Here is a 27537-nt window from a genome sequence, read left to right on the forward strand (position 1 = left end):
AAAAGAATGGTTTTGAGTTACTATGTCATACTTAAATTTCATTCATATCTTAAAAGAAAATTTCAGCTGCACAACAATTCAGTGTGCATGGGAGCATCTCAGTCACTGTCTGGCCGCACACCAATGCAGCTTAGAGGGAACATTGCTCTGAACAGATATTAACCCTGTACAAATCAGAAATTTGCCTGTCCACCAAGTATTCTGTTTACATCTTGGGCAGTGCTCCCAATAGCATAGTAAAATACTCTATGCAATACAGAAGAGAGGAATCAGACTGATAAATGACTAATCTCTTACAAACTCAATCCAAACATGCTCGCACAGGCATTTAGTATCTACAGCATGCATATTCTATAAATAGTTCCACGGTAAATGTTTATCAGAACTGCCATCAATAATTACTCCTCGCTCTCTCTACCAAAACTGTCGAACCATGTGCAGTTGCCACCCAACACTCGTTCACATTACAACTTCATACTCATAGAACCAGTTTCTTTTCCTCCTCCTTCATTCCTACTGTTGCTATACTCTATGAGAATAGGAGACCAAGTAACAGATTGAAAGCAATGGATAAGATAATAAATCTACAGAACTGGCAAACTGGTTAGAGGAACACATGCAACTGAGAGTAGAATACACTGTGCAGATGAGATTAACAATCTATCAGAGCACCAACTACAGTTTCTGTGAAGTTACTTGGATATGAGGCATGAGATAATATAGAATAAATATAATAGTCCTTCAAAAATCTTCTTCATTGTAGAAACAGCTGCGTGTGTGAAACTTGTAAGAATCGACCAGGAAAAAAAAAAGTTACTATTCATTGCTATTATTAATTAGAATAGAGTAAGTAACAAAGGCCAGGAGTATACTATGTCTATTAACTGTACGTGTTTTTCAGTCAGTTTGCTGATTTTGCACTACCTCTATATGAGCTGGCCAAGTTCAAGCGAAAATTCCTTATAAAGCTTTCTTGTTTCTTCTAGAATTAAGAATTAAAATCCATGTCTTTCCAGTCAAAGGATAAAGGTGAAGTTGTCCATGACACTTAGAAAAAAAAAAGGATATACCTACTGATATAAGACTTTCAATAATATTAAAAGTAGCATGGCAAATGATGCCTAATTAGAATGTCTCCATATACTTGAATGGGTGGGGGGGGGGTACATAAAAGGGCTGGGGAAAATGTTTTTTTTTTTTTTTTTTTTTTTAATGGCAACAGTTGATCACAAAAATGTGATCAACTGTTGAATAACCAACATCTATAATAGATATTATAATAATCAAGTAGTATTTATTCATTCATTCATAGTTTATATATATATATAATAACTATGAATGAATAGTTTACTATATATAGTACAATGTAAAAAGGGAAAAGAGATTTGCATTAAAATAATAATTAAATATTACAAATGATGGTCTTCCAAGTTTATTCCCCCAAAAAATTAGGTGAGTGAACACCTAAATTTTTGGGATCAATGGCAGAATCACATTTAAAATGAAGATATTAGAAAGGAACTTGACATTGTTAGCATTTAAGAATGTGTAAGCAGAACTAATCTAAGGAGGTATAGCCATTTAAATGGTAAAGGTGAAGAAAGGTTAGCAAAACAGATGTTTGATAAAAGATGGGAGGAAAGAGACAAAGAGAAAGAACAAGGTCTAGATGGATAGATTCAGCCAGAACCTTAGAACCACAAAATGTTACATATGACAATATTGGAATGCTGACAAGTAACAGACTAATTTGGAGAAAAATTGCAGACAGAATATGAATAATTATGTAAATTTAATATTAGTGCTGTCATAACAGCTGAATATCTCTTGAGGATACATATCAGAAAATTAATATGTATCCTCAAGGGATACATAAAATTTACTGTTGTTGTCGATTACTGGATGTTGGTTAATTGTAACTGAAGAAACATCTGTTGATTTCTATTACAATTAACCATCTGCTACTAGATATGACTCAGAAATAATTTCTATAAGTTTGTTTTTAATAGTTTGCTAATGATGTTTGCTAACTGCAACTTAAATAATCATATATATTGCAAGTAAATTAAATAATTAGTTACACTGTTCATGTTATTGAGTTCATGAGCTTTAGCACTGCTCTCTCATAAATTAAAGATGCCAAGAAATTATATTCTTGGTTTCATAATAATAAATTTAGTTTAATCCTTTATCCCAGTGTAAGCAAAAAAGTTTGCACCTGAAAATATCTTCAGGATTGAGGTAAGGTATTGCAACACCAGGCAACTCCGAGCAAAGGTGGACTAAGCTCTCATCACTCCTTGTCTACTTGCTTTGCATTATGGGAGACACTGAGACAAGGAGTGATGAGAGCTTGATCCACCTTTGCTTGGAGTTGCCTGGTGTTGCAATACCTTACCTCAGTCCTGAAGATATTTTCAGGTGCAAACTCTGTTTGCTTACACTTGGATAAAGGATTAAACTAAATTTATTATAGTCTAACCAAGTGAAATAAACTTCCAACATCTTCCTCTGAATCCAGAGTAATTCAATAATAAGGTGATACACCTGTTGGCAACTCCTATGGGTAAATATGACCTCTTCTATTGCTTCTGCCTTAGTATTTCCACGTTTGAGTCTGCCTCCCACTGATGAGACCTCAATAAAGGTCGAAACCTGTCTGGATAGTGGCCCTTCCCTTAATGCATAGCAGTATACATGTCTGCAAGGAGATGTGCTTTGCATTATGGGAGATACTGAGACAAGGAGTGATGAGAGCCTGGTCCACCTTTGCTCTGAGTTGCATGGTATTGCACTACCTTACCTCAGTCCTGAAGATATTTTCTGGTGCAAACTTTGTTTGCTTACACTTGGATAAAGGATTAAACTAAATTTATTATAGTCTAACCAAGTGCAAAATAAACTTCTAACATCTTGGTTTCATCCTTTATCCAAGTGTAAGCAAACAAAGTTTGCACTTGAAGTAACTTTATGACTGGGCTACTTGTATACATAGGCTAATGACTTCCCATCAATTGCTGGTATCCCATAACGCAATGCACATATCCTTATGAACATGTATAATGCAGTGCATTATGGGAACGGCCACTTATACGTGGCCATAAACAAGTAGCCTAGTCGCGAAGTTACTTCATGTGTAAACTTTGTTGACTTACATTCAGATAAAGGATGAAACCGAGACAATAATTTCTTGGCATCTTTAATTTAAAAAACTTTCAGCATCCGTCTCTAATCCAGAGTATTTTAGTAATAAGATGTGATACCTTTTGACTACTTGTATATGAAAATGACTTCTGCATTACTTCAACCTTGGTATCGCTTCTGGGTCTGACTCCCACTGATGAGACCTCAATAAAGGTCAAAACCAGGTTGACATGTCCATAAGGATATGTGCATTGCATTATGGGATAAGGCAATTGATGTGAAGTCATTAGCCTCTATATACAAGTAGCCCAGTCATGAAGTTATTTCATGTGCAAACTTTGTTCACTTACACTTGGATAAAGGATGAAACCAAGATAATTTCTTGACATCTTTAATTTATAGAATAACCAAGTGAAAAAACTTTCAACACCTTCCTTTCAGTTTAGAATGGGCATGGAGCTAAAAATTTCAGTGTAATTCATTACAATTACACTGAAAGGGCACAGCTTTACAACATGCTATTATAAAATCTTTTAGTGTGAGGGATCCCTGCTACCTTTTTTTAGTAAGTAATCCTAGTATGCATATAAAGAAATTCCTACGTAGGCATTCAATATTTATGAAGTGAAGTAAGACTTGCTACTTAAATTTTGAAACAAAACAATAAACTACTATTATGTTTCTCACATTTGATTGTTATTGGCAGCATACAGATTAGGATCTCCATTTCCATCCACATATTGTACATAAGTTGGATGTACTGTCTGTGCTGGCTGCAAGGTAACAGTTCCTTGTCCCTGATTTTCCTGCTCGGATACTGAAAACAAGAAAAAGTGAATTTTATTGTCATTAAATTTGCCGTTGTCATTGTCTTTGTTTATATTAAACAATATAAACAAAGTAATATATAATAATATTACTTTGCTTTTGCAGTTACATGCATGTAACTGCAAAAGCAAAGGAAAGTAAAAGTACAATAACAAAACCTTAATGCAAATTTAAATATCACATTTATTGCAAACTTTCTAATTAGTGGCTGAATTGTCCAGTAATAAACTGCTACTATATCTCTTAACTAAAGTGTGAATCTGTGTTTCCTCCATTTGTGCCTGAAGGGCCAAATACTAGCAGTATGTGGAAAAGATGTTAATGTTATTATCCCATATACTATTAAAAATATGCTGGAGATTAAAAAACTGCTTTCCAAGAAAAGGAGAGCTACATAAAACATAAGATTGAACATGAAATTACAAATGACTGTTTTCAAAATAAAAATAGATGACAAGGTGCTATGAATTAATTTACCTTCATGGTATCTAACATTCTTATGTATTCCAAAGGCATCATCTATTGTCAAAACTTTTATTATGGTATTTTCTTTATAAGTCATTATTGCCTGGGGGAAAAGCACAAACTAAAGCAACACTTTCAGCATAAATTTCAGAATAATAAAAAAATACAATGCTGTTCACAGGCTCTTAATGAGTTTTGAACTAGATCTAGTCTTACAAATTGTTTTCAATAATCACAATTTCATGAGGAAAGAAAGGAGATCATATAGTATGATCAGTCCTGTTTTTAAGGGAATATTCAGCATACTTATCTTGGATTTAATAGATTAGATATGCAACATCGAAGTTTAACAATTATAAATGAAGGGGGTAAGAACATTTTTCTTACCCCATGGGTTTTTCATGGTACATACAGGAAAATCTGTCAGAGAACACACATTTACAAAGAAAATTACATTACAATCAATAGCATTATACCAGTTTCATAAGACAGTGCTGTACTTGCATGTATGGACCTCACAGCCATTGTGTCATTATATTACAAAATGAATAAATAAAAACTAAATAACAATTAGCAACTTTAAAACCACCTATAAAATTAAAAAACATATTCAACTCCTTTAAGGGTCCTCTTCTCCCATTGGCACATCCTGGAGTTTATTGCATCTACTGCACCTATAACTTACCTTATACTGGTGAAACTGGACATGCAATCCCTATACGTAAAAAAGAACACAAAAGACACATTCAATATAACAATTTTGGTGAGCAGGGCTCTCAGATCACGCTCAACACCCTACACCAAATTGATTGGAAAAGTACCTGCTCTTTACATCATACAAAAACCTGGTATGAAAGAAAATTTAAAGAAGCCTGTGAAATTCTGATTAACCACCCTAACTCAACAATAATGGTGCATAAAAATTCCAAGAATTTGGATGGCACATATTCAGCATACTTAGTATCTAGAATACTTTAGGACTTTAAGCAATTTTCACTTTTTATTGGAAACTATTCCATACCAATTGGTTGAAATTTATATGTATAATCACATAGTTTTATGTATATATAAATATGTTGCTCTCCAGCCTAATTTAATTAACTTAAAAGATAATAATAATAATAGGATTCTAGCTTTGATGTAGCAAAGTCCACCAGAGATCAGGCCAATAATTGTTGTAATGGTTGGTCAGTAACTTTAGCATACCATGTAGATTGTAGTGCAGCTTGTTTCTCTGTATACACATGAGTATGCTCCAGATGATGACCTTGATATGAAGGTGGAAATGTCGAGTGTTCATTTTAGTTTATATTAAACTAAAGTTTTGCTCTAACATGGTAGTTGTCTCCATAATTTTCCATAATATACTCTATAAGAATCACCAAAAATTGTAGCTTATATAGACAAGACAATGAAATCAAGAAGATAATGACCACAGCCAGATGTAGTTTTTCCTAGCTAACAAACAGAGAATCATTTATTCATTTATTATATTTCTATCGTCTAAAGCACTTTGTACCATATCAATCCACCTATATCTTGGTCTTCCTCTGGGTCGTTTTGCTGCCAACCTGGCAGAGAACACTTGTTTTGCTAATCTTTCCTCGCCCATTCTGTTTAAGTGACCATACCACCTGAGATTAGCTCTGCTAACGCATTCCTGGATGCTGACAATGTCAAGTTCTTTCCTAATATCCTCGTTTTTAATATGATACTGCCATTGATACCATCTGTTCATGCCTATAATCTTTCTCAGGACTCTCATATCTGTGGTCTCTATTGGTCAAGTGTTTTACTTCTGACCCAGCTCTCAGATCCATAAGTTAAAACTGGTTTGAACACTGTCTTGTATACAGCTAATTTAGTGTTCCGACTAATTTCTCTCTTATTCCATATGAATTTATTCAATTGACTTCCCACCATACCAGCTTTGCTGATTCTGTTGTCTATTTCTATATTTAATTTACCGTTCTTCAGTAAAAATCGTGCCTAAATAGCTGAAATGTTTTACTTGTTCCACAGGTTCTCCATTCACAACACAGTTGACATTTTCAATGATTCTGCCAATTTTCATTGTCTTTGTCTTTTTATTGCTGACCTTCATACCATATCTATTACAACAGCTATTCAATTTAGTCAGAGAATCTTGCAGACTTGTAGCGGATTTATTTAGAAGTATAACATCATCCGCATAAAGCAAAGAGCTGACATTAACATCTCCAATTTTGATATCATGTTTAATACCACTTTCCTTCATAATGTGATCCATATAGATAATGAATAACAGAGGGGATAATGTACATCCTTGTCTCACACCAGATTTAACATTAAACCATCTTCCTGTACTTCCTTCAATTCTAACTGCTGACTTACAACTCAAATAAAGACTAAGTATTGCTTGATATAATGCCCCATTGACACCATATAACTGCAGCGTATTGAATAGCTTCTCTCTTGGCACCTTGTCATATGCATTTTCCGGATCGACAAAACTTAAATACAGATTTTGTTATATTCCCATGATTTCTCGACTATTTGTCGTAAAGTGAAGATCTGATCTTGGCAGCCTCTATTTGGCCTGAATCCAGCTTGTTCTTCACCAAGCTTTTTTTCCACAATTCTTCTCAACCGTTTCTCAAGTATACTTGCGTATATCTTGCCAGGAACACTCAGTAGGGAAATACCTCTGTAATTCTCACATGCAGTTTTATGTCCCTTTTTATATATGGGTGCTATGAGAGCTCTATTCCAATATCGGGAATTCGTCCCTCTGTCCAGGCTTTCTGAACTATGCAGTGCAGCCACTGTAAGACTCTTATACCACCATACTTCAGCATTTCTGGTCGAATATCATCTACTCCTGCTGCCTTTCCACATTTTAAGCCTTTGATGGCTTTTTCTACTTCAAGTATGGATATGTATTCCTGACTGCATGCCTGATCAGCGTTTTTTACCACTGTACTGTCATCACTGCTTGTTTCATTTAGCAGTTTTTCAAAGTAATTACTCCATACTTCAAGGATATCTTTTTCTCCCATTTTCATGTCACCTTCATCATCTCTAATTCCTTTTACAGCACTCTTTCCTCCATTCTTAAGCTTCTTCAACAACCTCCAGAATATTTTGTCACCTTCTTGATATTTATTTTCTATATTCTTGCCAAAGTCCTCCCATGACTTTTGTTTAGCTAGTTTTACACAGTGTTTAGCATTCTTGCATTTGTCTCTATATTCTCTAAGAGCACAAGCTGACTTATTTGACAGGAACTTTTGATATGCTTTCTTCTTTTCCTTCACTGCCTCTTTAACTTCGTGTGTCCACCACCATGGAGATCTGATTTTTCTATCCTTGCAGACAACCTCACCACATGCCTCTCTGGCAGAATCAATCAATGTTTTCTTCAGAGTTTGCCACTGAATCTCCAAGGTTTGATTCCTGTTCTCAAACTCTTCCATTTTTTCTTCAATAATCTTTGTGTATTTTAGTCTACAGCTCATATCTGAGAGCTGCTCAACTTTTATTCGCTTTAAAACTTTCTTACATGTTTTTCTTTTCAATATGAAATTCAATTTTATCCTGCTCAAGACTAAATAGTGATCACTTCCAATTTCAAATCCTCTGTACACTCTGGTGTCCTGCACCAGGGAGAAAACATCACTATCAACAATAACATAGTCAATGAGACTTTTCTTATTCCTAGCCTCTTCTCTCCATGTGAATTTGTGCACATTTTTATGTTGGAACATGGTGTTAGTAATAACCAGTCCATGTCCTCAGCAGAAATCCAACAGATATTTGCCATTATTATTAGCTTTGCTCTTTTCTCCGAATTTTCCCAAAATATTTTTGTATGTCTCACAATCGTTTCCTACTCTGCTATTTAGATCCCCAACGAGGACCAACTTTTCATTTTTCATTGTGTCAGTTGCTTTTTCTAAAGCCTCAAAAAATTCCTCCACTTCTACCTTAGTAGAACCTTCTGTGGGACCATAGGCACAAATAAGTCTCATTGTCCAGTTCCCCATTCTCATATTTGCCCACATTACTCTACTTGAGACTGACTGCCATTCAGGAAGATTAGCCTCGTATTTTGTGTTGAATACTATGGCTACTCCTTCTTTTCCTTGATTGTCATTGCCTGAATATAACATTTTGTATTTATTGCTCAGAAAGATCTCACCAGTTTTGGTCTTTTTTGTTTCAGTCACCCCTATTATGTCGATCTGGTACTTATCTAATTCCTCAGCTAGCTCCATTTCTTTGCCATTCAGGCTTCTTACGTTGATAGTACCGATCTTTAACTCTAGTGATGTTGAGTTGGGGTTTATTTGCAGATTTGTTCTAGTAGCTGACTTTTCGCTGTTCGCCCTGGTTCCCTGGCGAAAACAACGGGGGCCTTGTTTAACCGGGCGACGCCCCAGCTGGCATGAAATTTTGTCATATTGTACCATCATTCTATATTTTGGTTTAACCAATAAGAATACAATTTGGTCGGCTAAATCCCAAATTGCCAGCCCATCCTCGTCTGTTCAGTATCCAAGTAGATACCCAACAGGGTGCACCACGAGAAGGTGAGGATTGAACATTAGGTCAGAAGCCCTGGTCGGTTCTCTGCATTCCTTTAAAAGCTATGTGGAGGTCTACTCTCAGTTATACAGCTTTGACCCTTAAGCACCCCTGAAGTCGTAAATGCTAACAATGTCATGTACCATCTTAATATCTTCATTTTTAATATGATTCTGACACTGCTATCTATTCACTCTCCAAATCTGTAGTCTCTAGTCTCTGATCAAATGTTTTATTTCAAACACAACTTTCAGGTCCATATGTTAAAATTGGTTTGAATGCTGTCTTGTATACTGTTGGTTTAGTGTTTTGGCAAACTTCTTTCTTATTTCATATAAATTTATTCAACTGGCTCCACACAATACAAGCTTTGCTTATTCTGTTTCCATATGTAATTTGTGCATTTTCACTAAAAATTGTACTTATCAACTAAAGTATTTTACCTGTTCTATAGGTTCTCCATTTAAAGTTTGCCATAGTCTCAACTATCCAGAAAGTTCTCATCTTTTTATTACTCATTTTCATTCCAAATTTGTTATAGCTGTGATCCAGTTTAGTTAAAGAATCCTTGTTCTGGATTTGTTTAGCAGTACACCAACATTTACATAAAGCAAAGATCAAGTTTGATATCTCTAATTCTGATTTTAAATTTAATGCTTGCTTTCATAATATGATCACATAGATGACAAATAAGAGTGTACTCTTTTCTTAATCCTGATTTTACATCAGACCAATTTCTGTTCATTCTTCGATTCTAACTGCAGAATTATAACATAAATATATAATTTATATTTATGTTATAATTCTGTTTAGCTTTTCTCTTGGCATCATGTCATATGCTTTTTTTCCAGATCTTTGTTATAATACAATGATCTATGTTTATTTATTTATAGCATATGATGATGTATGTTATATTCCCCTGATGAGAGGAATCTTTATGGGCTTTTTCAATTGAAGGTGAGTTAGCCAATCACATATGGTGGTGGCAGTGTTTTTTTTCTCCCAGAAACTCTGGTTTTTCATCTCATGAGAACAACACATGAAAACAGACAAAAAATACTGTTGCCAGTGGGAGAATTAAGTTAGTAGAGGGAGATGGTAAGATGTTTGTAGTGGAGTAGAGTGCCCTTCCATGATACATCCATGGATTCCTTAAGGGTATCACGTAATAATAATTCACATAATTTCTCAACTATTTGTCATAAAGCGAAAATCCTGACAACCTCTGTTTGGCCTGAATCGAAATTATTCTTCTCTGAGTTCATTTTCTGCCAGTTTCTTAGACACTTCTCAAGTGTTCTTGCATAAATCTTACCTGGAATGCTTCAGTAGGGAAATTCCTCAGTAATTCTCATGGCCAGCCTGGATAGCCAAGTGGTTAGTGTATCTGCTCTCCGATCAATAGGCTGTGGATCGAGTCCCACAATCAGCATGGATGTTTGAACTTAATAGATGTCTCGGTTATGAGATCGACTGACATGGTATCAGAGTGCTTGTGTTCGAGCAACCCTTATTTTACTCAATGGTCCCAAAGCGCAATAGTAGTGATGCTGGCAATTTGGATATGCCAAAGAGAAGCCATAAACTGCTTCCTTTAAGAAAATGTGAAAGTTCTTGACTTCATAAGGAAAGAAAAAATAAATAAATTGTATGCTGAGGTTGCTAAGATTCCATACACATTCACATAACTTTTATTTCAGTATATTGTTATAACTGTTCTATTTTATTATCAGTTATTGTTGCTAATCTCTTACTGTGCCTAATTTTAAATTGAACTTTATCATAGGTATGTATGTATCAGGGGCGAATATTCTAGGTGTGCTAGGTGTGCAGTGCTCATCCACGAAATATCAGTATCACCTATATTATATTTTTGCATTTATTGCCGTTGTTGTGTCGCTTCTTTTCCTTATTACAACTATTTTCACCTTTTATGCTATGTCTCCGTAGTACACTCTATCAGGTAGCACGTGGTATCTCTGAGGGACAATGGAATTTCCTCGAGAACGAGGCAGTACCAGAGTATCTGAGATTTACCTCTTGTAAAATGCCAAGAAATTTGTTTCGCTGCGCCACTTAGTGCTATTAGATTATAATATTATCAGGACAGTACTTAATGATACCTATTAACTCTGCAGACGTGACCAAAATATACCCTTTTCTAATATCCTGCATAGGTTCGCATTAATTTTTTATAAGCAGTGCATCCGATTCCAGAAATCACAGAAAGTCTTTGTTAGAATCAAAAGCAAGGTTTATTATACTCAAAAGTAGATACACATAATAACACTAAATTAAATCCCATCTTAAGGGAGTTCCAGACAAGGTATATAATACTCAAACACTACTAATACACTTATAAAATATTATACAGTAGCTTCCTAAAGTAAGAATTATATTAACCTTCGCTAATGCATTAATCATGTACTATTATCACAATCAATCTAAAACCATAGCTTTGTCAGACTACACAAGATAACATTCATATCTTTCACAATCTCTTTATATTATGCCAATTCTTTACTCTAACATATCCTTAACTTCATTCAATATAAAGGCGAACTTAAACACAACGACAGATAGTAAGATTAAATTCAACATCCCTCTAAAGTGATAACAACACAATCATCCTATCCTATATCATTAATGTTCTTCTTCTATAACATATTAACGTGACACAAATCTTTCACTCATAATCAGTGTAACACAAACAAAGTTTACTTATCTTCTCTTTTCTGTTCATTAGTGCTTCATAGGTTCACAGGAAACTGGCCTTCTGTGGACAGCCAGACTTGCTTCCTTTCGCAGAGAACATGGCCGCCAAGACCGCAGCTGCCTATTGGGAGCCGTCCGACATCGGGGGCACTCGCACCCTCTGCCACCACGAGACAGACGAACACACAGGAGATCCAAGGACAAAAAGCCTTGTTACAGGGTCGAATAACCCTTATTTTTCCCCTATTCTTCTCGGTGATTCTCGTCCTTTTCGATGTCCAGCCGACTCACACTTGCTATTACGTCACGGCATCCATATCTCTCCCCCGCTATTGCACGTACGCTGACGTCACCCTGTTTACTTGGGGCGAGCCGCTTCCTCGCGTTACGACTCCGTAACCTATGGACTTGACTCCCCCCCAACTGTTGAATATGTGCTTACATTCAATAATTCTTTTATACAGGTTAATTTCTAAAGCTCTGGTAATGTTTTACATTTTCAATACTAAATTAACCACATTCGCGAATGGCACAAAATATATACTTATTTACCCTTTCATTACAGAACATGCTTGATATATATATATACATATTACTTATTTTACACTTAGAGGCAATTTACTGTATTTATCTCATTCTTTTGTTTGGAAAAGCATGTTAGACTGTGATAAGATAGGAATTCATAAATTTCCACTCTATCACAATTTAACACTGTTAAAGACCCCCAATTGTTTGCAGAATTAAAATTGAACACAATATACTAATGCTTCATTATCCTCTTCAGGAGGGTAATAAAGCATTAGTGCTTCATGAAGAGGGCACTTTTTGGCGAATAAACATTGCATCACATTCGCGTTAATAACCTGAGTGTGCTTTTGAAATGCATACACTTTTGTGCCCTTTGAAAATATGTAAAGAGGGCACGCATAGTGGGTCAAATTCTTAGCATTGTAGTATTTTTAAACCACTGAGAAGGCATGGTTAGGTGAGATAAAATTTTGAGCTCACTCAGCATCCAGCATCTGTGATTGGTTATTGTGTCAACCAATCCAATTGAACGTTGTCACTTGTCATGAGTTGAACGCTTTTCGTATTCGATGTATATTACAAACAGTTGTCACGAATGCTTTTTGGAACTGAAAATTTGAAAGTGGATGTTAGGAGAAAAATGCTAATTGTTTTTTCTTTTGCTTGTGCAGTATAGCATGTTAAGGTTGCCAAGTTTTTTAACAGTATATAGAGACATTTTTATTCTAGTTTAGGAAACAACAGACAGTAAAAAATATCTATTCCTGAATAAAAATGAATATTCTGTTTATTATAAGACATTGTTGATCTACAACAAAATACCAGCATATGTGAGATTGATAAGACAGAAGAACCGCTGATACTAAAAAAAATAACAAAAAAACTAATGAATTTAGGATTCCCGAAAGTGTGGATAATTCCGATAATGATCAGATGTTATGCATACTGAGTCTCAGTACACAAAATAAAATTCTTGGAAAATGGAACGAAATATACACAAACCAGAGAAATACACATAACATGTGCAACAAATTTTACGAGATGATTTGCTGCTCCATCACACCATATTTATTCCTGCAATATTCTCTCTCTTAATAATTTTTTTTTTTAATTATGCCATCATAAATTCACTTATTCATGTTTATAATTTATAGGATCATGCTATTTGCTCTACCCAGAAACTTATAGGACACACATATCACAAATGATAATTATTTGTTTACCATTAATGAAAGTGTTTCTAACACATACTTATTCTTTCCTATTCTCACGTCTCATAAATGATGGTTCACATATTTTCATCTTTCAGTATTTCAAATATGCCAACCAAATATAGCATTCTCCTTCATTGTTATTTTCTAATAAATCTTAAAACAGATTGTTCCCCCACTCTACACAGAAGTATTCCAAGTTATCCTGAAATTAATTGCACTGGCCCAATTAAGATGAGAGCTGATGCACTATGCACTCTCAAAACTTTCATACATTGATAAAATGCAATCACACGGTCAAGGCATCCATGGAGGGGGGGAAGGACTCCCCCCCCCAGGATCGATTAAAAAATTCACAAATTATAATCATAAAATTGATTGAGATATGTAATCTTACAACCTCGACCCTGGGAACGCTTCGTCTGTCTTAAAATTTTATTATGGGTTGGTGTGTTTCTGCCCATGGCGGGGTAGCCATAGACCACGTGTTTTATTGCAGCAATAAAACACGTGTTCCTGTTTCTGGTTCATCTTTTTCTGATTTGTGAACAGTGACCGGTTAGTTTTCTCTCTGTGTCTAATGAGTTACTCAGTGAAGTGTGAATTGTAAATTTATAGTGAAACGAATTTAAACAGAAAAATACATTTTTAAAAGGTAAGTGTATGTAATTTAATATTATTTTACTTGTTAGTTTTATGATTTTTTTGCTTTTAAACTAAAATAATTTAATTTAGGATTAATTAATTAGTTGATTCTTAATAAAATATGCCAGTCAATTTTTTTTTATATATATATGAAATTGTGCTAAAAACTATTAATTCTGAATACCTTTTTTTCTTCCCGAAGAATTAAAGATCATTAAAATCGATGCAAAATGAAAATAATGTATTTATAGTTTACATCGACAAATAATTACATAAAAAAAAGCTGAAAGACGTTTATTGATGTAATTATTTAATTAAATCAATAACTATAAAAATGTATTGATGTAATTGTCTCCAAACTTTGTTCCCCCCCCCCCAGAAATTTGCTGTGGATGCATGCCCATGCATATGGTCAAATTGACATGAAATTTGTCACACAACAGCACACTCAACCAAAATGAGCACACGGCGCTACTGGTATGTATGTTATTCTATGTATCGGAAAAAACATGGATGGGGGGGGGGGGGCTAGTGTATGAGCATTTCTGGTTCACATCTCTACTCCTGCTACTTTTCCACATTTCAGGATTTTGACAGTTTTTCTATCTCAAATTTAATGTGTATTCTGACTGCATTCATATTGAATATTTTCTACTATTCACAGCTTATTTCATTTAACATTTAGTCTCTCAGAGTATTCACTCAAGATATTCAGAATATCTTTTGTTTCAGTTTTCATGTTGCCATGGTCACCTTTTCCTTTTACCCAACTCTTTCCTCCATTTCTAAGCTGTTCAATAGCCTCCAAAATATTTTGCCATCTTCCTGATATTTATCTCCTATATCCTTACCAACGTCTTCCCATGACTTCCGTTTAGTTACTTTTACGCACAACTCTCTTACATTTTTCTTTGTATTTTCTTACGGTATCTGTTGACTTATCTGCCAGGAAATTTTGATGTGCTTTACTTGCATTGCTTCTTTAATTTCTTGAGTCTGCCATGGAGTTTTGATTTTAATATCTTTGCAGACATCACCACATCACTTCCCTGATAAATCAATTAATGTTTTCTTCAGAGTTTACCACTGATACTTCACAATGTTTGAGTCTTGATTTCAAACCTTTCATTTTCTTTCTTGAATAATATTTGTATAGGTCACTTTACAGTTCACCACCTATAAAAGCTGCTCAACTTTGTTTGTTAGTTTTTTTTTTAATTATTTTTAAAACTTTCTTAAATATTTTTCATTTCAGCATGATATTCATTTTTATTCTACTTAAAACTAAGCAATAATGACTTGCAGTCTCAAATCCCCAGTATTCTCTTATATCCTGAAGTACCATGAATATATCACTATCAATGATAATATATTTGATATGATAATATAACATTTTGACAAAGTTAAAAGAAACATATTATTTAACATATTAAAAGAAAGACAAATACCAAATAATATCCTAAAAGCTGTCACAAGTATATATGAAAATAATCAAATACAAATAAGATTAAATCATGAGCTATCATATACAAGAGAGATAAACCAAGGGGTCCGACAGGGATGTCCCCTCTCAGCAACTCTTTTTAATATCTACTTAAATGAAATAATAATAAAATGGAGTAAAAATTTACATCAAGGAATTAAACTTTCACCTACAGTTAACTTAAACACTCTCCTCTTTGCAGACGACCAAATAATAATTACAAATTCTGAAGATAACTTACAGAAAGCTATTTTAAATCTAAATGAGATATCCAAAGATTATGGTATGATAATATCAATGGAAAAATCAAAAACTATGGCCTTTAAAAGACAAGATCCAGCAAGAACTAAAATAGTATTAGATAACAAGATCTTAGAACAGGTGAATTCATTTAACTACCTAGGATGTATAATCACTTATGAAAATGAAAAAGATATAAACATAAAAATTGCAAAATATTTAAAAATAACAGGAGTAATTAACTATATATTTAAACCAAACCTAGTTCAAAAACAAACCAGGCTAAAAGTATACAATACATTAGCCCTACCGGTCTTAATGTATGGAAGCGAAATCTGGACAATAAAACAAAAAGACAAACAAATATTAACAACAGCAGAAATGAAGTTTATGAGAAAAGCTGCAAAGTATACCCTATTTGATCACAAAAGAAACGAAGATATTATGAAAGAATTAAACCAAGAACCAGTAATTGAAAAAATTAAAAAATATAAACATAGATGGATGGAACATGTTCAAAGAATGAAAACAGAAAGATTACCAAAACAAGCCTTAAAGTACAAGCCATTAGGAAAAAGAAAACCAGGACGTCCTCTTAAACGATTCAATGATGACTTCTAAGGCCGGAACAGGCCATACTAGGCCTAAATCCTTGATGCGTATGATGATGATGATGATGATAATATAATCAATGAGAATTTTTTCTTTTTTTAATGTGAATTTGCTCATCTGTAACAAGGACTAACTTGTCTGTTTTCTTTGCATCAGATGTGTTCTTTAATTACTCAAAAATTCCCCCTTTTCTAAAATACAATATAAACATAATCAATGTTAGTGAGATGAAGAAAACATACAAGATCTTGCTAAATAATAAATACAGAATGTTATATTTAGACAATGAGTAGCAATATCATCCAACATCAAACACATTGAAATTGATGGACAGGGCAATTTTAAGTAGATTTATGTGGGCAAATTTCAAAACGAGGAATTTCTCTTAAGGTTTTTACCTCAGGAAAAATTCCTCAGTAATTCTCACAGCCAACCTGGCTAGCCAAGTGGTTTGTAGTTAGAATCCACAATCAACAGGCTGCTGATTCGAATCCCACCATCAGAATGGATAAACTAAGTGTCTTTAAGTGAGAGATGATCTCTTAAGGTTTCTACTTGAAAGAAATTCCTCATTTTGAAATTTGCTCACATAATTGAAATTCGTTGCCTATCTAATTTGAATGTGTTTGATATTGGATGATATCACTACTCCTTCCTTTCTTTCCCTGTTTACTATTACCCAAATATAACATTCTATATTTATTATTTAGCAAGATCTCACTTGTTTGAATCTTCTTCATCTCACTAACACTGATTATGCCCACATATTTTTTTTTTTCTTAAGTTGTTGTTGTTGTTGTGCAGTTCAACTTCTTTTCCATTGATATTTCTTATAATGATGGTGCCCATCTTCAATTCTGCTGACACTGAGTTTGTTCCAGTAGCAGACCTTGTACTGTTTGCTTTGCTTCCTTGATGAAATCAGCATGGACATTGTCTAACCAGGCAATGCCCCAGTCAGCATGAAATTTAATCATGCTGTTATTTATTTATTTGTTTATCATATGGCTTGTACACATGGTTAAAAGACAATAAGATATAATACACATGAATATAGATAAGATACACATATGTGATAATATAAATAAAAAAAAGTAAAACGTCTACATTCAGGCAAATATAAATATGAAATTTATGACAAGCATCAGACAGAAGATTAGTCATATTTTAACATTTAGGTTTTTAATCCAGTTGATCGTCTCTGGGGATAGGTCAAAGATATCCTTAAAGTCACCTGGATATGTTGTCAGCTCGCATTCCTGTACTATATGGTGAATGGTTTGGGTCTGGCTCCACAGGGGCAGTAGGGATTTGGTATCTTACCCCACTTTGAAAGTAAGTCTCCACATACACCATGGCCTGTACGAATCCTGTTAGCCATCATCCATATATTCCCAGGCAGGTCAAATCCAGATGGTTTTTGGAAGATGATTATGTAATACGAACTTCAGGTGATACTGCTTGGGACACAGTACATCCCACCTGCTCACCATACTGTCATTCTGGCTAAGAAGATTATGGGCAGTTTTTATGGTAGATCTTCTGGATTTTAGTCTATCAGATAAAGCATCTGGAATAAATTCATGTATTGGGAGATTTTGGTTATTTAAAATTCTTTTATATTCATGAAGCAAGGCTTCCTGTCGTCGCAGTTCCGGAGGAGCAATATGGTTCAAAAATCATGCTGTATCGCCGTGTTTATTTCTGGTTTAAACCATACAAAGTACAATTTGCCTAAGTCTAAAATTGCCAAGTAATTCTAGCTGATTCAGTATCCAGCGAATACCTACAAATGGAGTGGTACAACACGAAGATGAGGATTGGACATTAGGTCAGAAACCCATCAGTTCTCTGCATTCCATAAAGGTTATGTGTAGGTCAACTCCCAGTTATCTAGCTTTGACTTTTAAGTGGCCTCTGAAACGGAACTTAAATTTCAAAACCAAATGCAGGGAACTGTATTCGGTTAAACAATGTGGTTAGGCAAACATCATTTTCTAAACATATGAGTCAAATTTTGAAAATTAAATTAACCATTAAGGGAAACTAAACTGTCAAGTTAAAACAGGAAAAAGTGTTAGGCATGGATGTGGGTTCCCACGTTCTTGTCTAATATCAACATCAAAGAGGCTAGTGGAATAAAGATTAATGGTGGGCTCTACAGTACGATAAGATTTGTGGATGATATAGCATTAAAAGTAGAAAATAAAAAATAACTACAAGAATCACTTGCAGAGATGAATAAACTACTAATGAAAGATGTGAGGTGAAAATCAATGAGAAAAAACAAAACTGATGAAATGTATCAGAGATGAAGAGCAACTGCAAATATGTCACTAGCAAGGAAAAGAATTTATCTACTTAGGAAGCTTAATAACATCAGATGGAAGAAGTGAAAGAGACTTGAAAATAAGAAGTGCACAAGAAAAAAAGCACTTAATAATAAAATGAACACTATTAACATCAAAGAATATGTCACTGAGAATAAAGAAGCACTTTATTAAAAGCTTTGTCTGGAGTGTGGCCATTTATGAATCATAGACATGGACTCTTCAAAAAAAGATACAAATCAAAGCTTCTAGAATTCATGATGTGTTATTGTTGCTGAATGCTGAAAAAGTCACAAATTAAGAAGTATGAAAAAGCAGAAGGAAAAAAAAAAAAGAGAGAAATACTATACATTAGAAATACGGAGAAATACTACACACACACACACATGTTAGAAATAAGAAGAAATACTATACACACACACACACACACACACACATTAGAAATAAAGAAAAATACTATGATAGGAGACCTGCTAAAACATTGAAATCAGAATACAAATTTGACTGAGGGGAATGATGGAGAGTGGCCCTGGTAGAGGAGGACCAAGAATCCAATATATGAGTGACATCAAAATGGATGAAGTTGCCAAATAGTCAAATTAACTGCATAAAACAGAAGCCCCTATTAACATTCCATGCTATCCACCAACCAACCAACAGTTCATGAGCAAAGAAGAAATGGGTCAAATTTTGAAAATCAAGTTAAATGCTAAACATAGTTCTTTTTTTTCTAGTTACTTATCTATATATGTAACTAGAAAAAGAACTATATGAAAAAGAATGCCTACAAACATACTTAATTATAAATATTGCACATAAGTATAAAAATTCTCTACTTTTAATCAGATACCTAAGAAACTTAAGAATCATATTAAAAGTATCTTTAATATGATTTCTAATATGATACTGTGATTACTAGAAACTTTTTATTTTTCTGATAATCGACAGGCTAAGTGATTATGTCATCAGATGACAAGCAATTATGAGTAAACAGAAATAACTGCATCATTATATGTAGAATGTGCATACATAACACACATTTTACTGCAAAATTTACATTATCATGCAAATAAGATTTTAACAGAGTTTCAAATTTACTGACATTTATTAATCTTTCAGCAATTTTTTAAATATAATTGCCAACCTGGTTGGAGTATCTGCTCTCCAGTCAAAAGACTGTGGGCATGGATGTTTATCTGTGAAAATACTGGTGGTGATGGTCGGCAGTAGATGCTGTTGGTGTAGATGTTGAAGGTAGTCGCGGTTGGTGGAGTGGTGGAGACGGAGAGTTGTAGAGTAGGTACCCTCCCTCGATGAGTCTTTGGACTCCCTGGAAGTGTTATGTAATAATAATAATAATAATGATTATCTCATCTCATCTTCCTTTCCCTCTTTTACCTTGTGGTGTCGAGGGTTTATTAATCATCGGACCTCAAACCTTTCACAGGATAAGGTGGTCAGCCCTACGCTCCGGTGTATCCTATGTCCGTAGTATTGAGTTCAAGGCCAGTTTGCCTGCTTTGCTGGATGAAAATACCCAGGATAAACTGGGGGAAAAATACTACTGTCCATGCCCAAGACCGGCTAACTTGGCTATGGCTGAGGAAGATCCATGAGCTCCTCACATCACCGATGGGAATCGAACCTAGGACACTCCTTCTCCATATGGTTGCGAAGTGCACAGTCACTAGGCTAACTGCACAGACATAATAATGATTATTCAAAAGTTATTTTTATATGTAGAGATCTACACATAAAGTAACCTTTGAGAACAACATTTAATTACACAATATATGTTCATAATAATAAATTTGTTTAATCCTTTATCCAAGTGTGAGCAAACAAAGTTTGTGCCTGAAAGTATCTTCAGGACTGGGGTAAAGTAGTACAACACCGGGCAACTCGTTGCAAAGGTGGAGCAAGCTAACATCACTCCTATCTCAGTATCTTCCATAACGCAAAACATATCTCCTTGCAGATATGTATAATATTTCTAAACTTTCAGGCGCAAACTTTGCTTGCTCACATTTGGATAAAGGATTAAACTAAATTTATTATAGTCTAACCAAGTGAAAAATAAACTTTCAACATCTTTCTCTAAATCCAGAGTAATTTAATAAAAACATGGCACACCTTTTGGCAACTCTTATAGGTAGAGATGACATTGCTATTGCTTCTGCCTGGTATCTCCACGTCTGGGCCTAGCTCCCACTGAAGAGACCTCAATAAAGGTCGAAACTAGTCTGGGTAGTGGTCCTCCCCCCTTAATGCATAACATTATACATATCTGCAAGGAGATATGTTTTGCATTATGGGAGATATTGAGATAGGAGTGATGTTAGCTTACTCCACCTTTGCAACGAGTTGCCCAGTGTTGTACCACCTTACCCCAGTCCTGAAGATACTTTCAGGCACAAACTTTATTTGCTCACACTTGGATAAAGGATTAAACTAAATTTATAATAGTCTAACCAAGTGAAAAATAAACTTTCAACAATATACATTCATCTGATTATGTTTCTTGTTATTATTTAGATGAATAACTACAGAAATGAATAATCAAGTTAAAAGAATGTCCTTCTTTCCTTCCCCCCCCCCCCAAAAAAAAAGTCTGTTGATATAAAAAAAGTTAGAAACAATCATTTTTGAAAAGAGAAAAATAAGGGAGAGGGGGAGGAGTATAAAAAAATTTGAATGGTACAGTAGCGAACAAATTACTCCAAACAAGCCAAATCAAGGTTTTGGGTTCGGTTTTGGTTTTAGTTCACTATTGTGGTTGAGTGCTGCGAGTTATAACTGTCTTCTCTATGATGTTTATTAATATTGTTTTAACATTTTTAACAGTGTAAACAAGTTGACATCCATAGTGTTTTATTCATTTTGTGTAGTTATAAAATGGATACTTCTCCATGAATGCATTCAAAAATGTGTATTCTTTCTCAGCACACATCCATGATTCAAAGACAAATTGCCAATGAGTGTGTTGTTGGTTTTGGTACTTTTAATTCAGTTTTAAAGAGGTTTAAGAAGACAGATACCTTTTCTCCTGACAGAAAAGGAAAACGTGGCAAGAAAATAAATTACACTTAATCAAGATTGTTTACTAATTAGGAAAAGCAAAATGAATCGAAGATTGTCTGCTGTAGACTTGAATAGAGAATTGGCAGCTAGTGGAATTAATGTTTCTGACATTACAGTCCATCAAAGAAAGACTGTTGGAAGCAGAGAGGACTGCCCACAGACCAAAAAAGAAACAACTGTTGAGAAACGTTATGCAGAAAAAGAGGCTTCAGTGGGGCAAAAGGAGAGCGAGTACCCTACATTCGCAATTCAACAGCTGAGAAGACTTCATTCGCCTGCCTTCAACAAGCTCTTAAACACCCAGCTAAAAAAATGTTCTGGGGTTTGCTTTACACATGTGCCTGTTGATAGTATGATTGAAAGTGACTGATACATAAAAATGTTGGAGAAAAGAGTGGCACAGATCCAGAAAGACAAAGAACTCATCTTCCAACAGGATCTTGCTCCATGCCATACTTTGAAAAAGTGAAAGAATTTCTCAAAAATCACACATTCAATTGTCTCAGTGGCAGCCATACTTTGAAAAAGTGAAAGAATTTCTCAAAAATCACAACATTCAATTGCTTCAGTGGCTAATATTAACCCAACAGAAAATTTGTGGGCCATAGTGAAAAAGCAACTTTGAAAATTAAATTGTGATACAAAGGATAACTTAATACAATCCATTATAAAATTATGTTTTTGAGATGCAGAAATAAGAAAAATGTGTTCTATATGCCTAAGTGAATTAATGAACTTGTCAGGACATATGAATTATTAGGTAAAGCTGGAGTTTAATTTTTGTACTTAATTTCTTGCAAAATTAAAATTTTTCTTTAAAATGTATGTGTTCAGATTAATTTGTTCACTACTGTAGTAGTTTAGGGGTGTAAGGTATGGGTAGTAGGGGTAGCACCTCTGCCTGCTCAGCAGTCGCATCAAAATACTTGGTGGCTGGGTGGAATTGGTCCCCACTGCTCATGCAACTCTCACTTATGGCTTCAAGTAGCTGGTAGAGTGCACCAGCAGCCACACCCTTTGGGACCGTGCCTCGACTGGCATGCAAAACTAAGTGAGAGTATCAGCATTTTATGCTGTAGTGAAGGAGAGTGTCTCCTCCTTGTTGCACTTGAAGACTGAAATGGCTGAGTTAGCAGATGACCAAAATTTAATTTGACAATGATAATGAAGGCATGACAGCAAACTATGTGACATAGCCCGGGCACACTCTGAGACAAAACAGAGATGTGGTCAGTCACCATGGAAGAGACAGGAACCTCACCATGTAACCATCCATAGTAAACCATGAAACAGAGAACCATGTTGGATTTAAGCAATAGAGACAAGGTTGAACCCTCTGCAACTTTTGTCTATTGGAAACATTACAGGGAAGAAGAGAAAGAAACTCGGGAATGTAAGATGGATACCATGAAAATAGCATATAACGAAGATTAAACCCTCCAGGGAGGGTATCTCCTGATCCTTCACATCTGAAAACGCATGAATGATAGAATAGATCCTTTGAATACTCAGCAGAGTATTCAAAGGATCTATTCTATCATTCATATTTCCAAATTAAGGGACACAAAACACACGTGTTGAAATGATTATTTTACTTATTATTAATAAAATAACACTTGACGTTTTGATCCCTGTATTGAGGTCATCATCAGAAGGATACATGTGTATAGGAAACCAAGCCACATGTTCTTGCACTCTATAAGATTAATTAACAGTGTAGATTTAATTTATCTTTTTCTTAGCCTGACCTCTAGTGATAAAAGAAAGAAAATTTTAAATAAATAAATAATTAATAAATAAAAAACAACAATAAACTCTACTCAAGTCCTCCTACTAAGTTTACTAAGATTCTTCTGGAATTGTACAGTTCAGATTGTTATGGTGTAATTTTCTTCTGGACTTGTACAATTCAAGTTGCTATTGAATGTTAAGGGGGAAAAAAAAAAAAAAACTTCACCAAGTCTCCCCACCCTCCCTTAACAATCAATAGCAACTTGAACTGTACAAGTCCAGAAGAAAATTAAGGTATACCAATCTGAACTGTACAAATCCAGAAGGATCTTAGTACAGGAGGACTTTAGCAGAGTTTATTGCAGTTTTTATTTATTAATTATTTATTTTAATTTTTTTTCATTACTAGAGGTCAGGCTAAGAAAAAGATTAACAGCATAGACTTAATTTATCTTATAGAGTGCAAGAATGTAGCTTGGTTTCCTATACCTATATATCCTTCTGATGTTGACCTCAATACAGGGGTCGAAATGTCAAGTGCTATTTTATTAATAATAAGAAAAATAATCATTTCAACATGTGTGTTTTGTGTCCCTAAATTTGAAAATATGAATGCTGATCACCATGTAACCTTAAAAGAAAGAGTCTATTCTATCATGATTGTAGAATAAATAAGCCAATGTGCAAGAAGATTTGGAGGGGCCTACTATTCTTACCTGGGAAGTAACAAATGCCATTAGGAAACTGAAATTAGAAAAAGCTCCAGGAATGGATGGAATTATGGCAGAATATCGAAAGGCTTAGATGATAAGGCTATAAGATCACTGACTGACATATGTAACAAAATATATGAAACTGGACAGCTGCCAAAAGATTTTAAGCACTCAACGTTCCTACCAATACCTAAAAAATCAAAGACATTCAAATGTGAAGTTTGCTGTTGTAAGGATACGTGTGACATAACACTGAATAATATATGCATGTAAACACAAGAAAGATATTTAATTAACCAAATATTTCGGTCTAGAAATAGCAGACCATCCTCAGTGGTATTACAAGAACAGTTTTAAAAAATAATAAATACAAGCTAGAATACTAACAATAGATCGTTAAAAATAGAACATGCCGCGTGATGTTGTATCACTAAGTATGAAACGGAATATTTTGAATTAGAGACATGATTGAAAAAATAAATAAATAAAAATTATTATAAATATTAATGAGTAATCTTGATTAGACTTTCCCAGATTTTTGATACAGATATACAGTCATTACGATTCAGGTTGGGACGATGGAGCAAGGTCTTCACGCTATCCTTGAACAAACGTTCAAATCTATAACGGGATCTATGCAAAAGATAAAACTGCTCTTGTAATAGCACTGAGGATGGTCTGCTATTTCCAGACCGAAATATTTGGTTAATTAAATATGAAGAGTACAGAACAATAAGTCTGATCAGTCAGATAGCAAAGGTTATGTTATATATTGTCCTAGAAAGAAATAAACATAAAATCAAAATGGAAATTAATGAAACACAATCTGGTTTTCAGGAAAATAAAGGAACTAGAGAGGCACTCTTCACCATTAGCACTATTATAGAAAGATATCTGCAGAAGCAGAAAGAAGTCTACTTATGTTTTATTGACTACACAAAGGCCTTTGACAATATACAACATGAACAACTAATCAAATGCATCAGAAATTTAAGAGTAGATGGTAAAGATACCAGATTACTGATAAATCTATATTGGGAGCAAACTGCCTCAATAAAAATATGCGGAGAAATCTCAGAGGAATTCCCAGTAAAGAAGGGTGTCAGACAAGGCTGTGTTCTTTCTCCTATATTGTTTAACCTCTATACTGAAAATATCTTCCAGCAATTAGAAGAATTTAAAGGAGTCAGCAAAGGAGGCAGGAATAGAAACAACTTAAGATATGCAGATGATACAGTATTGATAGCTGAAAATAAAAAAATCTTCAAAACCTACTAGAAAAGAGGCTGAAGCTAAGTGAAAAATATGGACTTAATTACAACTTCAAAAAAACCAAAACCATGCTGGTAACAAGAGAAAAAAGGAAGATACCCGATATAAATATTAAAATCAGAGGAAATACTTTAGATCAAGTAGAGAGTTATATATATTTGGGTCAACTAATTAAAGAGAATGGAAAGCGTGATAATGAAATATAAAAAATAGAAATTGTTAGCTCAACCTTCATTAGCATGAAAAACATTCTGACCTCAAGGAAATTCACACAAAAACAAGAATTAGGCTGTCCAAATGCTACGTATGGTCAACGTTGCCATATGGAGCAGAAATCTGGGCAATATCAAAATATTGTGAAAATAAACTAAAAGCATTTGAGATATGTATCCTCAGAAGAATTCTTAGAGTCCCATGGACTGCCAAAAAAACTAATTTAGAAATATTAGAGATGATTGGAGAAGATAGAAATCTGTTGAAAATCATTAAGAAAAGGAAAACCACCTACCTTGGTCACATACTAAGGCATGAATACCTACAAAAAACACTTTTAGAAGGAATGATACAAGGAAAAAGAAGAAGAGGAAGACAAAGAACAGATTGGATGGGAAACATTAAGGACTGGACCTTTTTGTCCTATGAAGAATGCCAAAGAGAAGCACAAAATCGTACATGGTGGAAGTCCATGGTAGTCAACCTCCTGGAAGGGGATGACATCTGACAAGAGACTGTAATTTACAAAAATGGGGGGGGGGAAGAAAATTGCAAAATCTCCACGTATAACACACTGGCTTAAAAAGACTTAATTATTTTCAGCTGATTCTTATCAAACCAAACTAGAACTCTCACAGGTGAATGAAGTAAGTACACACTCATTCACTGACCAATTACCAAGCATTGGACACTTCTAACAATAACATACCACAATGTGTCACAAAGCATGTGACATTCAGAAACAATTAAAGGAACATGATAGAAACTTTACTTTAATGAAATATTTAATACCAAGCCAGTCACTAGATCTCCACAATCGACACCCAGTGTCGACTGTGGAGATCTAGAGGTGAGATATGATGTTTGTCATAGGGATCCCGCTATAAATTTGGCACAAATCCAGTAATTCATGTCTGCCTAGGACAGAATGTTTCTAGAACCACTAAGTCAAGCATACTAAGCTCTTCTGAAGGATCATAGAAGTCCAACATGCTATTAGGCAGGTAGTGTCTCTAATAAACTGGCTGATCAGGGTACATAAGTAAATAAAATTATTGTTATGCTGTATCGTTAGGAATACTTAAAGGTATTCCTGTCTTACGCAAAGTAGACATATTGTGATGTTTAATTTTTTCTATGCAGAAAAACATTATGATAAAATAGGACAGTGTTTCTCCGAATGTCAACATAAAATATGATTTATTTTTAATAAAACAAAATTTATAAAGATACTATACATTTTTATTTAATTTAAATAATTTATCATCAATGAGAGGGATACAATATCAACATTTTCTTGTTGCTTACAGCTACTTGTATCTGCTATATTGCTTTCTTTTGTACATTTTATAAATCCAGTCTTTAACCAACGATCCTTGCTTAAAAATTTCAAAGATAAAAAAAATTACCGTATTTACTCAAATATTACTTGCATTTTTTCCTCCAAACTTAAAGCAAAAAAAATCATGGTGCAAGATATATGCGGGGATTTAATCATCATCATCATCATCAAATTCCTGCCATGTACCCTCAAGGGGTGTACAGGATATGATAGTACTACATGAAAAATTTACATCATTACTAACTTCCTATCTACAATTCTCCTCCAAATCAGTCTGTCATTTGTCAAGACTCTAACATTATCAGATTTTATATTTCTATCTTCTAAGACACTTTTTACTGTATCAATCCACCTATATCTTGGTCTTCCTCTGGGTCGTTTTCTTGCCAACCTGGCAGAGAACACTTGTTTTGGTAAT

At 34.3% G+C, this 27537-nt stretch overlaps 1 protein-coding gene across 4 annotated transcripts in view; it reads right to left on the reverse strand.

Annotated features, from left to right (window-relative positions):
- The window catches only part of LOC150095560 (DNA-binding protein RFX2-like), a 663123-nt gene that overhangs the window by 411747 nt on the left and 223839 nt on the right, over positions 1-27537 (reverse strand). For all 4 annotated transcript variants that reach the window (XM_090410808.1, XM_090410810.1, XM_090410811.1 and 1 more), the window contains exon 6: positions 3832-3961. In XM_090410808.1, coding sequence (XP_090266934.1) covers positions 3832-3961 — 130 coding nt within the window. The remainder of the gene's footprint in view (positions 1-3831; positions 3962-27537) is intronic.

This window comes from Typopeltis vanoorti, chromosome 20 (assembly GCF_054136105.1).
Source record: "Typopeltis vanoorti isolate ZY-2024b chromosome 20, IOZ_Tvanoo_1.0, whole genome shotgun sequence".
In the NCBI taxonomy this organism is placed as follows: Eukaryota; Metazoa; Arthropoda; class Arachnida; order Uropygi; family Thelyphonidae; genus Typopeltis; species Typopeltis vanoorti.